The 12,552-nt window shown below is 33.3% G+C and overlaps 3 protein-coding genes across 5 annotated transcripts; 1 reads left to right on the top strand and 2 right to left on the bottom strand.

Annotated features, from left to right (window-relative positions):
• Window positions 1–4: 4 nt before the first annotated feature.
• Window positions 5–2,143, top strand: Galphai (G protein alpha i subunit). The gene is made up of 4 exons (XM_034316257.2): window positions 5–482; window positions 975–1,159; window positions 1,253–1,539; window positions 1,613–2,143. Exons 1-4 carry the CDS (start codon window positions 362–364, stop codon window positions 2,088–2,090), a joined length of 1,071 nt encoding a protein of 356 aa, XP_034172148.1. The 5' UTR covers window positions 5–361; the 3' UTR covers window positions 2,091–2,143.
• Window positions 2,144–3,193: 1,050 nt separating this feature from the next.
• Window positions 3,194–8,638, bottom strand: Synj (synaptojanin). 2 transcript variants are annotated; one of them, XM_034316221.2, is made up of 7 exons: window positions 8,112–8,638; window positions 7,574–7,931; window positions 7,332–7,496; window positions 6,100–7,154; window positions 5,452–6,023; window positions 5,217–5,391; window positions 3,194–5,118 (listed from the first exon to the last, which is right to left on the bottom strand). In XM_034316221.2, exons 1-7 carry the CDS (start codon window positions 8,233–8,235, stop codon window positions 4,139–4,141), a joined length of 3,429 nt encoding a protein of 1,142 aa, XP_034172112.1. In that variant the 5' UTR covers window positions 8,236–8,638; the 3' UTR covers window positions 3,194–4,138. The 2 variants fall into 2 exon arrangements, with proteins under 2 accessions (XP_034172112.1, XP_034172111.1); XM_034316220.2 differs by having other exon boundaries at window positions 3,198–5,130; window positions 8,112–8,602.
• A 183-nt stretch (window positions 8,639–8,821) lies between these two features.
• ari-2 (E3 ubiquitin-protein ligase ari-2) lies at window positions 8,822–12,444 on the bottom strand. Of its 2 annotated transcripts, none has more exons than XM_034316235.2 (8): window positions 12,292–12,444; window positions 11,251–11,773; window positions 10,929–11,160; window positions 10,739–10,856; window positions 10,445–10,669; window positions 10,157–10,369; window positions 9,925–10,074; window positions 8,822–9,866 (listed from the first exon to the last, which is right to left on the bottom strand). In XM_034316235.2, exons 2-8 carry the CDS (start codon window positions 11,771–11,773, stop codon window positions 9,834–9,836), a joined length of 1,494 nt encoding a protein of 497 aa, XP_034172126.1. In that variant the 5' UTR covers window positions 12,292–12,444; the 3' UTR covers window positions 8,822–9,833. The 2 variants fall into 2 exon arrangements, with proteins under 2 accessions (XP_034172126.1, XP_034172127.1); XM_034316236.2 differs by lacking the exon at window positions 12,292–12,444 and adding an exon at window positions 12,063–12,251.
• Window positions 12,445–12,552: the final 108 nt, after the last annotated feature.

The raw sequence follows: 12,552 nt of genomic DNA, 5'->3' as shown, positions 1-12,552 counted from the left end.
GCATACAGGTCGCAAGTGAAGTGGTCGTGCCGGTATCAAGGGCTCGTGCAGTTTTGGTCCATTGTCATCGTTTTTGATGAGAAGCAGTAGGCGATCTTGTGAAATAGATCACGTGTATGCACGTATCGAACGATAATACGTAAATCAGGGGAACAACGAAAGCCAGTGTGAGCGGGTGGTATATTCGATCGGTGCGTGTATGCGAGCGCAACCGCGTGCGGGCGGTTCCCACACGTCCGTGCAACAAGTGTCATACACGACAGCGCGGCGAATAAACTGACTGTTTCGAAGAGATTTCCATACAGACGCTGTGCATGGTGTTCGTTGTTTCATCGGTGAATAGAGAGGACTACCGGCGAGGATGGGCTGCGCGGTAAGCACCACCGGTGAGAAAGAAGCCGCAGAGAGGTCTAAGAAGATCGACAAGGATCTCAGAGCCGATGGCGAGCGGGCCGCCAGTGAGGTCAAGCTCCTCCTGCTCGGTAATTTCTTCTCGTTTTCTTTTTGTTGACATGCTTTCTCTTCAGAGAATCGTTTCATTGTTATTCCACTGTTTTTTGTTTTTTTTTTTTGGTGGCAATACCATTCGTAAAGTACTCGTTTCCTCGAAGATGATGTCTCCTCGAGATTATTATCTTGGTTCGTTTGGAAAAGTAGATCATTGCACCAAGGGAGCTCAACTACCGAGAAAACGGGTTTTTCTTTTTCTTCAAGATCTTTTTATTTTTCTTCGGTAGCATTCTTTTTTCCGTCGTTCAATTTTTATTTTGAACGATCTCCCCCTCCCCCGTGTGCCCTAATCAATTATCGAATTCGCGCAATCGCGGAAGTGTAGCGCGGGCAATTTTCCGAAAACTTGAATCATCGTCTCGAATGAATCATTAGATAATGTACTGAATAATCGCTCGCACACCTGTATTTGTACATAGCCTTATTATTTTTATTAATTAAAAAAAAAATGTTCATATTTTAAGGAGCGGGAGAATCTGGAAAATCCACTATAGTAAAACAAATGAAAATTATCCATGAAACTGGCTATAGCAAAGAAGAATGTGAACAATATAAACCTGTAGTGTACAGTAACACGATACAGAGTCTTATGGCAATAATTAGAGCCATGGGACAGCTTAGAATTGATTTTGCAGACCCTAATAAAGCGGTAAATATATGAATTTTAATATAAATTATTTGATATACTGTTACATCATATACAATGGTTTATCAGTATTAGTAAGACCTAATTATGTTGTAGGATATAGCACGCCAATTCTTTACCCTAGCTTCAGCAGCAGAAGAGGGTGAGTTAACTGGGGAACTGGTGTTATTAATGAAACGATTATGGCAGGATGCAGGAGTACAGCTTTGTTTCACACGTAGTAGAGAATACCAGCTGAATGACTCAGCAGCATACTACCTTAATGCTTTAGATCGCATAGCACAACCTAATTACATTCCTACCCAGCAAGATGTTCTCAGAACACGTGTAAAAACTACAGGAATAGTAGAAACACATTTTTCATTTAAGGGCCTACACTTTAAGTAAGTTATTTTTAAAGCAGATTTAATAATTTTATGATTGTATCATACTAAAAAATTTTTTCTATTCTACCAGAATGTTTGATGTTGGTGGTCAAAGATCAGAGAGAAAAAAGTGGATACACTGTTTTGAAGGTGTTACTGCCATTATATTTTGTGTTGCGCTAAGTGGCTATGACTTAGTTCTTGCAGAAGATGAAGAAATGAACAGAATGATAGAATCAATGAAACTATTTGATTCCATCTGCAATAGCAAATGGTTCGTTGAAACGTCGATTATTTTATTTCTAAACAAAAAAGATCTTTTCGAAGAGAAGATCACCAGGAGCCCCTTAACTATTTGTTTCCCAGAGTATAAAGGTGCCAACACATATGAAGAATGTGCTTCTTACATTCAAATGAAATTCGAGAATTTGAACAAAAGGAAAGATCAGAAACAAATTTATACACATTTTACATGTGCCACAGACACATCTAATATACAATTTGTTTTTGATGCTGTAACTGATGTTATCATCAAAAACAACTTGAGCAATTGTGGTTTATTAAGTTAAACATTCCAATACTCTATTGAATTGAAGAAAAAAAAAAGAACAGTAGATTGACGTCTAAGATTTATAAGCCTGTATGTAAATGCACAAAGGATATACATGAGACTGAACAAACATTTTTTAAAACAGATATATTCTGTATATCAACGTGTATTCCATTTACTCAGTGTTTTCACTTTGGCATTTTATTGACCATTACAATATTTTGGTTTAGTATTATGGAATAATTTGCTAGAATTCGTATTTTTTTTCTACTGAAAACTTCGTAACATTTTGACTAATTTTTAACTTATTTTATACTGTTTTATACAGCAACTGATATGCAAATGGAACATTACAAAATTACAAAACTTAAGATTTATATATCACGTTTTTGATAATAAAGGCAGATACTATTTACAAATGAAAAAAAAATCTGGTTTCTGCTAACTGTAGTATATTAATCAAAAACTAATTAGCTAATAATTTAGTGATATATTTTTGTATATAATTTATTCACGGAATGAACTATGTTTATGCTAAATGGAAGTATATTTCCATAATTGTGCTCGAAGACACAAATTTTTTTCCTCGTAAATGTTCGTATTCCAATGACAGACACAGCTCTCTGTGTTTACAACAGATATTTATACAAATTAGATTTGATACAAATTTTTGCATAACATTTTTACACGTATTATTAAATAATATTTAAAGACCTGTTATTGCTCTACCTGCAAAACAAATGACAATATTAGAATTACTTACAAATTGAGAAATCAATTTCATTATAATACTAAAATAAATAAATAAAAAGAAATTTTATAAGATTAAATATTTTTTTAAATTCTGTGCTTCGTGTTGTGAAATATAAAGCAATATTTTAATAAATTAAATTAAAGTACGTTTGGTACACTTGGAAAACTTTTTTCTTTACTAAAGCCATTTCTATTTACATTCTTTTTAAATTAAATACACGATTCAATTACAAAAATTCCTGAATTCATGTTTAGGTTTTAAAATATAAGACTTTGTATGTATTGAAACCGAATTTTTTTGTTTCGTAAAATTGTATCTTTAGAAGAGAAACATTTTTAGAAGTAAAAAGCGCTCACATATCAAGTACTTATATCGAATTGTGAAAAATAATTAAAAATGTTTTTTTCGTTGTGTAAACATAGAATCTCATTTTACTTGTATCTTGCATTGATGCTTTATGTTATATGTATATGTACAATAATACAATACATGAAGCTACAAAATATATATCGTAATGTTTTATTCTATCTGAGAGTGTTTAAAATTGGAAGTTTACTGATTAATTTATTTATACTATTATAAGAGTAACTTACATTTGTTATCATTTGTCACCTTATTGTTAACTTAAAAAGGAATATATATACTTATATGGAAAACATTTTGTAAGAATACTGATTTTGAGACTAACATTTTTCTTAGCATTATAGTAGCATATATAAATCATTTTCTTCCAACTCTCAAAAATCATGTCAACCATATATATTTTTGTTTAAATATAACAAGAACTACACAGGGCCAATAAACAATTTTAATGTTGAAAATAAACTGATCTGTCATGAAAGTAGTTTGAAATATGGAATTATAACAGTAATAATCTTTTCTAGGTGTAGACATTATACATTTTTCAAGAACTCTTCATACGATATTTTCAACAGCATAGATTTCATTAACATAATTATTCCATTCATTTCAACAATTATCAAGAACCCTTTACACTATATATCAGGTTTGTAACTCTGCTTATTTTCTATTACATCCGTATAATGAAATCTTTGAGGTATTTAGCAAACTTGATTATATACGATGTAGGAAAGTGCATGACAGTAAGCATACATTCTTATAGTGCATGAGAACGAAGTTTTGACTAATCACAGAAATAGATTTAAAGTTTATGATAAGCTACACAGTTGTTCAACGTTGTGTGGAAGCAATCTATGTATTTTACATTTAATTTCTATTGATATTTATAAATAATTAGCTACACAGTAACGTCTAGTGATTTCACTTACAAATGGAATGACATACGCCACAATTTAATGTGGATTTCTAGCTGGAATAGGTGGTCCGCCTGATGTTCTTGCTGGAATGGGTGGTGGAGCATTCGGTGCAGGTAAACTAGGTGGAGGATGTTGAGGTGGAGGAGGAGCTTGTCTTTGCGGTAATGGCGGAGGTATGGTATTGGGTGGTCTACTAGACGATTCTTGCGAAGGATCTGTACGAGGTAAAGGTGGAGGAGGACGGTTTGGTATGGGGTAACTAGGAGATCCATCCAATATCTCTTCATAGATTGCAGATTCTGGAGATAGCCTTTCACTTTGTTCGGATTCCACTGTTTCTCTGGGTAACGGCGCTGAAAACTGATTAGGCAATACACTGAATACACCAGCGCGTGGTCCTTGTTTTCGATCTTGCAGTGGACTTCTAGGTGGTTGAGATGGTCGACCTGGAGGTGCAGGTCGAGGTGGTGGAGTTACGCCGTTTGGACTTCCTCTACTAGGAGATGGTCGTTCCGTTATGTCTAACTGTTCTAATCTTTGCACAGGACTTCTTATCGGAGAATCCGAAGTAAACTGTGCAATAGTGGTGTTGCTACAAAGCTCTATTTCTTTTTCAATTAGCTGCACCCAGTTTGGTGATTTTAAGGATAATTTCAAAGTTTGACCGCACACTTGAGTCATGCCTTTCTTTGCTGCTGATAAAGCACACTGGCCATCTCTAAACGTTATCCAAATAGTTTCACCGACAAATCTGACGAGGATCGCTTCACCGATATGAGAGAAATCTTCCAGCAGAGCATGCAAGATGTCGTCCATGTCATCTGATTCTTCCATTGCTTTTACTACTATGGTACCATCCGGTGGACCTAAGTCTTGAATTACCTCTTTGAATACCTGTTCTCGTTTTTCAGGATCAACGCAATGAACATCTACGTCGATGATTGCGATAACCGGTCGGTGATCGCTCTGTTTCAGTTCCGCTCTACCATAATGAATTAATTTTCCTGGATTCCAATCTGTAGGTGAATCTAAAATGATTAGTCATTTATAAATTTAAAAAGAGTAAGTAAAAAAAAAAGAAGAGATCAAGATTATTTACAACCGTGTAACTAACCGATATCAGGTACTTGTTTTCTACGTTTCCATAGCACTCTATCTGTCCATGCAGGTTGACGACACTTTTCGCTCGTATCATAATCGTCCGAAAAGACATCGTATTTATACGTTGGAGGGAAAGTAATAGAACCTTCCAAAAAATTTTTAAAAACATTCCCTTGTTCTTGTTGAACCTGAATTTAAAATATATCAATTTACATATAATATTTATTTTATACACTTAGGATATTTACCTTCAATTGATCGTACTGTAGTATTTGATCAAGTTCATTTCTTTTAATCATCTCTTTCATTTCATCTTTATCCATATCAACTCTGTAATTAAAATCTCCACACCAAAATACATAATCGTGAGTATTTAATGTTCTTCCCATGGGGAAGGTAATTTTTCGCGTAATTTCAGCGTAATCCGCATTACGCTCGTTAACCTGAGACTGGCCAGCAGCAAAGTGTGCACAAACGAAACAAAACGACGTTGAATATAATACACATCTAATAGCTGCAGCTCCTTTATTACCTGTTGCACCTCCTAATCCAGTTTTAACACAGTCTACAGCTACATCCCTTAAGTAAGGTGCATGCATAGGTCGTATAAATAAATAAAGACAAACACCGACTAATTGTTGATATGTGACTAAAACATATTCAGTATCTCGGGAAAGTGCTTTCTGTAATTGCTCTGCCCACGCTTTTACATTATCAGTACTAGCAGCCATTATATTACTAGCGTTTAAATCAACAATTTCTTCAAATCCTATTGCAAATATATCTACAGGAACATTGTCGTATTCAACTGATACTAAGGCTGTAAAAGAAGGCATCAACTAATAAAGAATAACTTTATGAATATTGAAAAAATGATATGCTTAAATTGTACTTACATGACGATTTTCTTGGAGCATCTAATAACCAATCCGAAAGGGATAAGTCTTTGTACCCGACACTTCGAAAATGCTTTCCTCCATTAACGTTGTAAGTACCCACGCTTACTCTAAGATTCATTGTAATTACATATTCGTTATACCTTTTACACATTTCTCTCAAAACACTTGGCGGAGCATGTAACATATTAGAAGGCAAAAGTAATCGAGCTCTATCGGCCAATTCTGTGTTCAAAGTTGATCCCAATAGCAAAATATCAATAGCTTCTTGCTTACTGGAGTCTAATAAATTATTTTGTATTGTTCTAGCCGCAGATCTAGCACCGTCCATTAATTTCGAACTTCCTTGAATTGCTCCAGTACCAGCATATATTTTGCTTACTTCATTACCATTATTGATCCACATTTGTCTAAATACTTCCTCAAATCTTGAAACCATCTGTTGCTTCTCAAGCAACTTCAACAATCCAAGTTGCTTACCAAGTATTTCCAAAGCAAAGAACGTTTGTACGCAATTAGTTCTGTCTAAACAATCAAGACAATTTGTTCTAATAGTTCCATTTTGTTCGTGAATGACGGTATTACCAACAGCATAAAATAGTGAAAAAGATTCTAAATACATTTCTACTTTTGCCTTTAGTTTCGAAAGATTTTTCATATTTCCACCTCTACATTCTTGATGATAGTCAAACGGAATGTGAGGCACATCATTATGCTCTGACATTTTATGATGAGTTTGAAATAATTGACTTAGCATTGCTTCTCCTTCTTTACTACCAATCAGACTAGAACCAAGGAGATTGACAATTACTTGCTGCCCGTATCTCTCTTTGATCATCTTTAAATGTCTGTCAAATGCTGGTCCAGAAGCTTCAAAACCACGAGAAATTTTAACTTTATGAGAACCAACTTGGATACCAGGTTGTTCCCAGAATAAAGGAACTGATCCTCTAGTTTGTACATAAGAAGTTACTTCATTATCTAAATATATTACTTGTTCTGTTTCTACAAAATTTGCTACATGACCATCATCATTAGTCCCTCTGACATTAAACCTAGACAAAGAATAAAATGTTCATGTGAAATGCTGGCATGTGTTCTAAATGATTAATTTGAAGTTATCATGTAGTACTGTATTACCATGAATGATAAAATTTGATAAGAATAATAAGTTCAACATTGTGAAAAAATATGAGTAATGTTTGCTTTTTTTAAAAATAAACAGTAAATACCTGGTGCCTGCACGTTCACAACTTAGTCTGGATATAAGAACAGCTCGAGCCTGTCTATGACCAACATATACAGTTCGAATTTCTACACTACCACACATTGCTTTAAGTAACCAATGAGATGTATCAACTCCAAATCTCAATAAATGTATGTGTAACATTCGATTCCTATTTGTTTCATAATAAAATAATTATAACATTTGTGTCCTGCCCTAAAGATTACATACTGCATATGTGAAACTAACCAGAAAAATCTGTTATCAGTTGTTGTGGATTTACATCGCCTCTGTGCACTAAGGGTAATATCAAGAGACTCTTGAGATCCAGCAGACCAAGAGAAATAAAATGTACCAGAATTAAGAACTTTCCTAACTTCAGATACACGATCCTCGTGGCCTTGTGCATAATGAAGCGGTACAAAATGCGTTTGAGTAATCCTAAATATTTCTGATTCTCCTACTTTACCAACTGAGAAACATCCAGTGACAAGAACAAGATACAGAAGGGTATTTTCTCCTGCATTTAACTGCAAAACACCTAAGCACCCATATGCATCTAACAATTTTGTATATTTCCCTTTTAAGCTGTCAGTTTCTTCAGCAGCTGAAAAGAAATATTTATAATTATATATAACAATATTAAAAAGAAATTGTCAAACAGAACTAAAAGGCTTATTTAGTATTGTAAATACCGGTTCGTACTTTTTAGAGGAAGAAAAAGATGAAGATTAAGGATCAAGAAAACGTAATAATACATTATTATTAATAATGATAAAATACTTACAAAGAACAGCGACAGCTTGTGACTCAAAGAGAACAGTCTCCTTTCGATTTCGCTGTTCTAGTATTAAAGAATGACGAGATGGTTTCAACTTTTCGTAAACGCGAAACCCTTTGCCCATCGCCATTGTTGCGCTAATGTCTTTGAAGGTTTCGTGGATAAAGATATGCTTTGATAAAATATGACAGCCCCGTCTGTCATACGGGGCAGCACAATTACTCTACTTGCCGAATGTTTTCTCCGTGCTGACTGAACTTCGTTCGTCAGACGATCTACTTTTCCCTATTAGTTTCCGGAGGGGAGTAGCGCTTTCCTCGCTCATCCATCGATACTTTGATATTTTCATGTATACATGTATATACATACATCGTAATTGCACTATAAGTCTACAGTCTGCTTCTCTAACCGTACCAATCAATCGAACGCGCCATTTTGAAATTTAAAAAAGTTGCATGTGCAATCTTGCGCTACAAGTATGCAATGACATATTACAATATTGCGTTAAAATGACAGTAGTTTGATCAAATTTATTTCTACATCCTAAATGTAAAGTGATTTTCCCTAGGGAAAATGGACTTACAGGGTAAACAGAAATTCTCGAAACTTTTTTATAAAATACACGATGGTAACTGTAAGCTAAATTTTTTAAATTTGGTACATTTAGTAATGATACATTGTATGTTTTTTGCACATGACATTTTCGAAAATATATCATCGATGCAATAAAATTTATTTCTCTCAGTCAGTGACATAGTAGTTGTTACATTTCTTTTATATAATGATCGTTATCTTTAAACATGATTTAGACAATCATTATTTCGCAGAAAATTATCTATATAGTCTAATGTATCGTGTATAAATAGTTGAAAAAAATGTAAGTTCAGTTATGGCTAGATTTCTGTGAATGTCTTTGATCGTTGCATGCACCTTATACCTAATTATAGAAAATGTCACATTCTTTTACATTACTACAATATTTACACGGCGGAAGGTGCCATTTATCGACACTCAATTATTCGTTAGGCTACCTGATTTCTTTTTATTTAGTCGATCATTGATACTAAAATATTTTTCTTCATAGTAACAATAATTGGAAAGAGATTAAACAAATGTTACATTTAAAGTCATTTGATAAGTTATTTCTTACTGTATTATCTCTGGATTTTGCGATAAGCATCAATAAAAATAGTTCTTAAACATAAATTTTGGAGAAAGCATTGTAATTATATAATATTCATGGAAATATTCTTAGACTAAGAAATTAATATACATTCTATTTCAAATTTTAACAATCAGTCAATACAATTAATACTTTCCTATTCTTTTTTTCTTACTGATATTCTTTCTCCTATTAATGTACCTACATAATTCTTCGTTTATGTACAATTACATAAACAGTTCAACCGATTGAAGCTCATTTAAAGCATCGGGAATATAGAGGTTTTATTTTTCTTCTCTCTAAATTTGACTTCTTTTAGTGGAAATAAACAAGAATTGTTACTCGGTAAAATGTACCATTTAAAAATAATTTAATTCAGGAGATACGCCTGAAATTATTTCAGTAACCTAAAATTAATCATAACTAAACATATAATCTTATAAATTTCATCTTTCTACTTCTCTAAAACAATGTCAACCGAAAGCATTCTACACTGTTTCGAACTTTCCTTAACGGAAAATAATTAACGTGTATGTACCATGTAGAAAATATTACCTCTTGGGAATCTAAGCTATAGCTGCTTCGTAAGTTTGGCCTGACTGTAAAAAAGATTTCAACGACTGAATGATAGAATTTTTGTTTATTTGGTTCTTATACCTCAAGGAAGTCCTTTAGCAATGTAACGCGACGCTTTTCAGCGATGTCCATTTGGTTCTCCAGATCTCCACGATCTGTTGTTTCTGCATGTTCAATTTTCCAAGAGAGATTTTCTATTTCAGCTTCCAGTTGAGCTTGTTGATATTCAAACTTCAAAATACAAATACATTACATGTTTGTATTGTGAAACAATGATGAACAAAGATGACAGAGTTTTTAAATGAAACGTTACCAATTCTTTACGCGGTCCAGGTTCCATATAGTAAGCGTAAGGATACGTGTATTGTAAAGTGTAACGACAGCGTGCTAAAAGCGACGCAGCTGCAAATAAATGTTGCCAATCAATCCAGGTTCCACTAGAATTCATCACTTTTTTATTTATCCGCATCTTTATTGCTTCGAGAGTTTGCTCTTCCAATTTTAACGATTTACTATGATTTTCCCACTGGAAGAAGTAAATTATAACATATTCAGATTACATGCGTATAAGTAAATTAAGTCTTAAATGGAATAACTTTACCCTTTCATAATAATGAAGATATTTTTTAAGAGCTTCTCGCGCTTGTGCTAAAACACTCTCATGAGCGATGTTAGGATTTTCCTTATAACGTGAACATTCGTAATATTCACTTCCGTGTGTTCTCCAATCTCCGAGGCATATCCAACAAAAATCATACTTACAATTATAACATTGCATGTGATTGCAACCACCATTTTTTTCTATGCAAATATGACATTTCGGGCACTGTAAATTAAAATTTGTTTATTATCCACATATTAACATAGAAAGAAGTAAGATTTCAGTGAAACCAACATCTTTGGTATGAGCACTAATGTAATTAGCTGTTTCTGAATCATCTGCACATTTTATCAGCCACTTCTTAATGGTATTACAATCAGTAGGTGCGTGGTAATCGGTACCACATCGAAAACTGAAAGTGTTATAATTTTTAATTAAAGTAATATGAAAATTTTATAAGTATGATCAAATTATGAATGCATACCAAAATATACTTTTACATGATGAACACATCACTCTTTTTGCTCGTTGTTCCTTTGAGTGCATAACCATTTGGCAATTGGGGCCTGGACAGAATCTTAATTGTGGATGAGATTTCACATAATCACAAAAAGCAAATTGTTGATACCTTTCCCTCATGTTAGGCTTAGTAAGTAAAGATAAAACAAAGTCTTCTGGAGCAAGGACATTACAATCCTGTGCCATACAGCTTATTCCTAAATTAGATAAGTTCAAATTAAAACATTTTATTAATGTTAGAAAAATACTAATTGCATTTATACTTCCAGATGTATCAATAGGCATACCTGTAGAAATACCTTGAGTTATTTGTACTTCAAAATGCATACACCAACAGTCTTTGCAGAAAGAATGTCCACATGTTAATGTAGCAAATTTATCAACAGAATAAATTGTAACACAAACTGAACACAATCCACCTCTTTGACTTTTCACCCCGGGCACTGAATCCAATAGAGATAATGGTTTTATTTTTGAATTAATTAACAAACTGGAAGCATTGGTACGGTACTTGGTGACAATATCTTGTAATGCCCAATTGTGCGCGTGTAATAAAACTTTGGCTAAGGATGGTGTTATGTGAAGACTATTACTTAACACTTCTACATCTTCATTTAAAAGTCTCTCCACTTCTTCAATTCTTAAACAATCATATACAGCGTATTCTGGATCTCTCCTGTTTTGATCAGACTCTATATCATTATCACCTTCACCATCCCATGGATGAACATTATAATAGTCTTCATAGCCTGGATCTCCGCAGTCTGAGTCAGAGTAATCCATTTCAGTGTCATATTCTTCACCTGACATCTATTACAAAGATGTTAATGTCATAACACAAAAATAATTTGAAATACATGTTTTGCAAAGTTTCACTTGATACATTAATTGCATATATGCATATCAGAGACATTACTGTTTCATAACCTCTTAGTCATCATTATTGATTTATAAGTAACAGTATATGAATATATTCTGAATTAACAATAATGAAAATACAATAAAACTAAATTTATGAACTTAATAACAGTCAGAGCAGAAAATAAATGTTTCAAATAAAACTTTCAATAACCATATAGAGGCAAGAAATTTTAAGCACCCTTTCAGTTGATATAAGTTAATTAACTTATAAGTATCTAATTTGTTTATACAAAATAAGAAGCTGCTTAGAAATATACAAATAATAACCATACATTCATTGCATTTAATTATTTTGTACCAAAATTGTCTTTCTATGACATTTGGTAAACATTTCCTTGAAATGTTGAACACTATTTCATAATACAGTGTCATAATGCAGCGTTATTTACGTAGTAACAACAACCCACCTTTACGTTTTTATTTATCAAGAAAGATACATTGATATTTCTATTTTTTTAGTGTAAATGGAAAAATTATTAACAGGATCAAACACAACCGTTTACACCAGCAGTCACACTTGGTCATACGGGCGCATGAATTACGTTGTGTATATGTATGCGTCTATTTTACAAGCGTCGAGGCCGCTTCACATACGAATGATTGCGCGGTCGAGCATACTAAACGAATGAACTGCACCCTAAAGAAAAAATGAGGAACTATATTTGTGG

Source organism: Osmia lignaria, chromosome 16 (genome assembly GCF_051020975.1).
Source record: "Osmia lignaria lignaria isolate PbOS001 chromosome 16, iyOsmLign1, whole genome shotgun sequence".
Classification (NCBI taxonomy): Eukaryota; Metazoa; Arthropoda; class Insecta; order Hymenoptera; family Megachilidae; genus Osmia; species Osmia lignaria.
This window is presented reverse-complemented; position numbering and strand designations above follow the sequence as displayed.

Bases quoted from the DNA above. Each gene is read 5' to 3' on its own strand.
- Synj (XM_034316220.2), bottom strand. From the start codon at position 8,235: ATGGCGATGGGCAAAGGGTTTCGCGTTTACGAAAAGTTGAAACCATCT. The intron at 7,155-7,331 runs GTATTTACTGTT...TTCTTTGTCTAG, and splicing joins TGTGAACGTGCAGGCACCAG to GTTTAATGTCAGAGGGACTA. The intron at 5,131-5,216 runs GTTAGTTACACG...TAATCATTTTAG, and splicing joins AAAACAAGTACCTGATATCG to ATTCACCTACAGATTGGAAT.
- Galphai (XM_034316257.2), top strand. From the start codon at position 362: ATGGGCTGCGCGGTAAGCACCACCGGTGAGAAAGAAGCCGCAGAGAGG. The intron at 483-974 runs GTAATTTCTTCT...TCATATTTTAAG, and splicing joins GGTCAAGCTCCTCCTGCTCG to GAGCGGGAGAATCTGGAAAA. The intron at 1,160-1,252 runs GTAAATATATGA...ATTATGTTGTAG, and splicing joins TTGCAGACCCTAATAAAGCG to GATATAGCACGCCAATTCTT.
- ari-2 (XM_034316235.2), bottom strand. From the start codon at position 11,773: ATGTCAGGTGAAGAATATGACACTGAAATGGATTACTCTGACTCAGAC. The intron at 10,670-10,738 runs GTTGGTTTCACT...TTTAATTTACAG, and splicing joins TTAGTGCTCATACCAAAGAT to TGCCCGAAATGTCATATTTG. The intron at 10,370-10,444 runs GTAAAGTTATTC...TACTTCTTCCAG, and splicing joins ATCTTCATTATTATGAAAGG to TGGGAAAATCATAGTAAATC.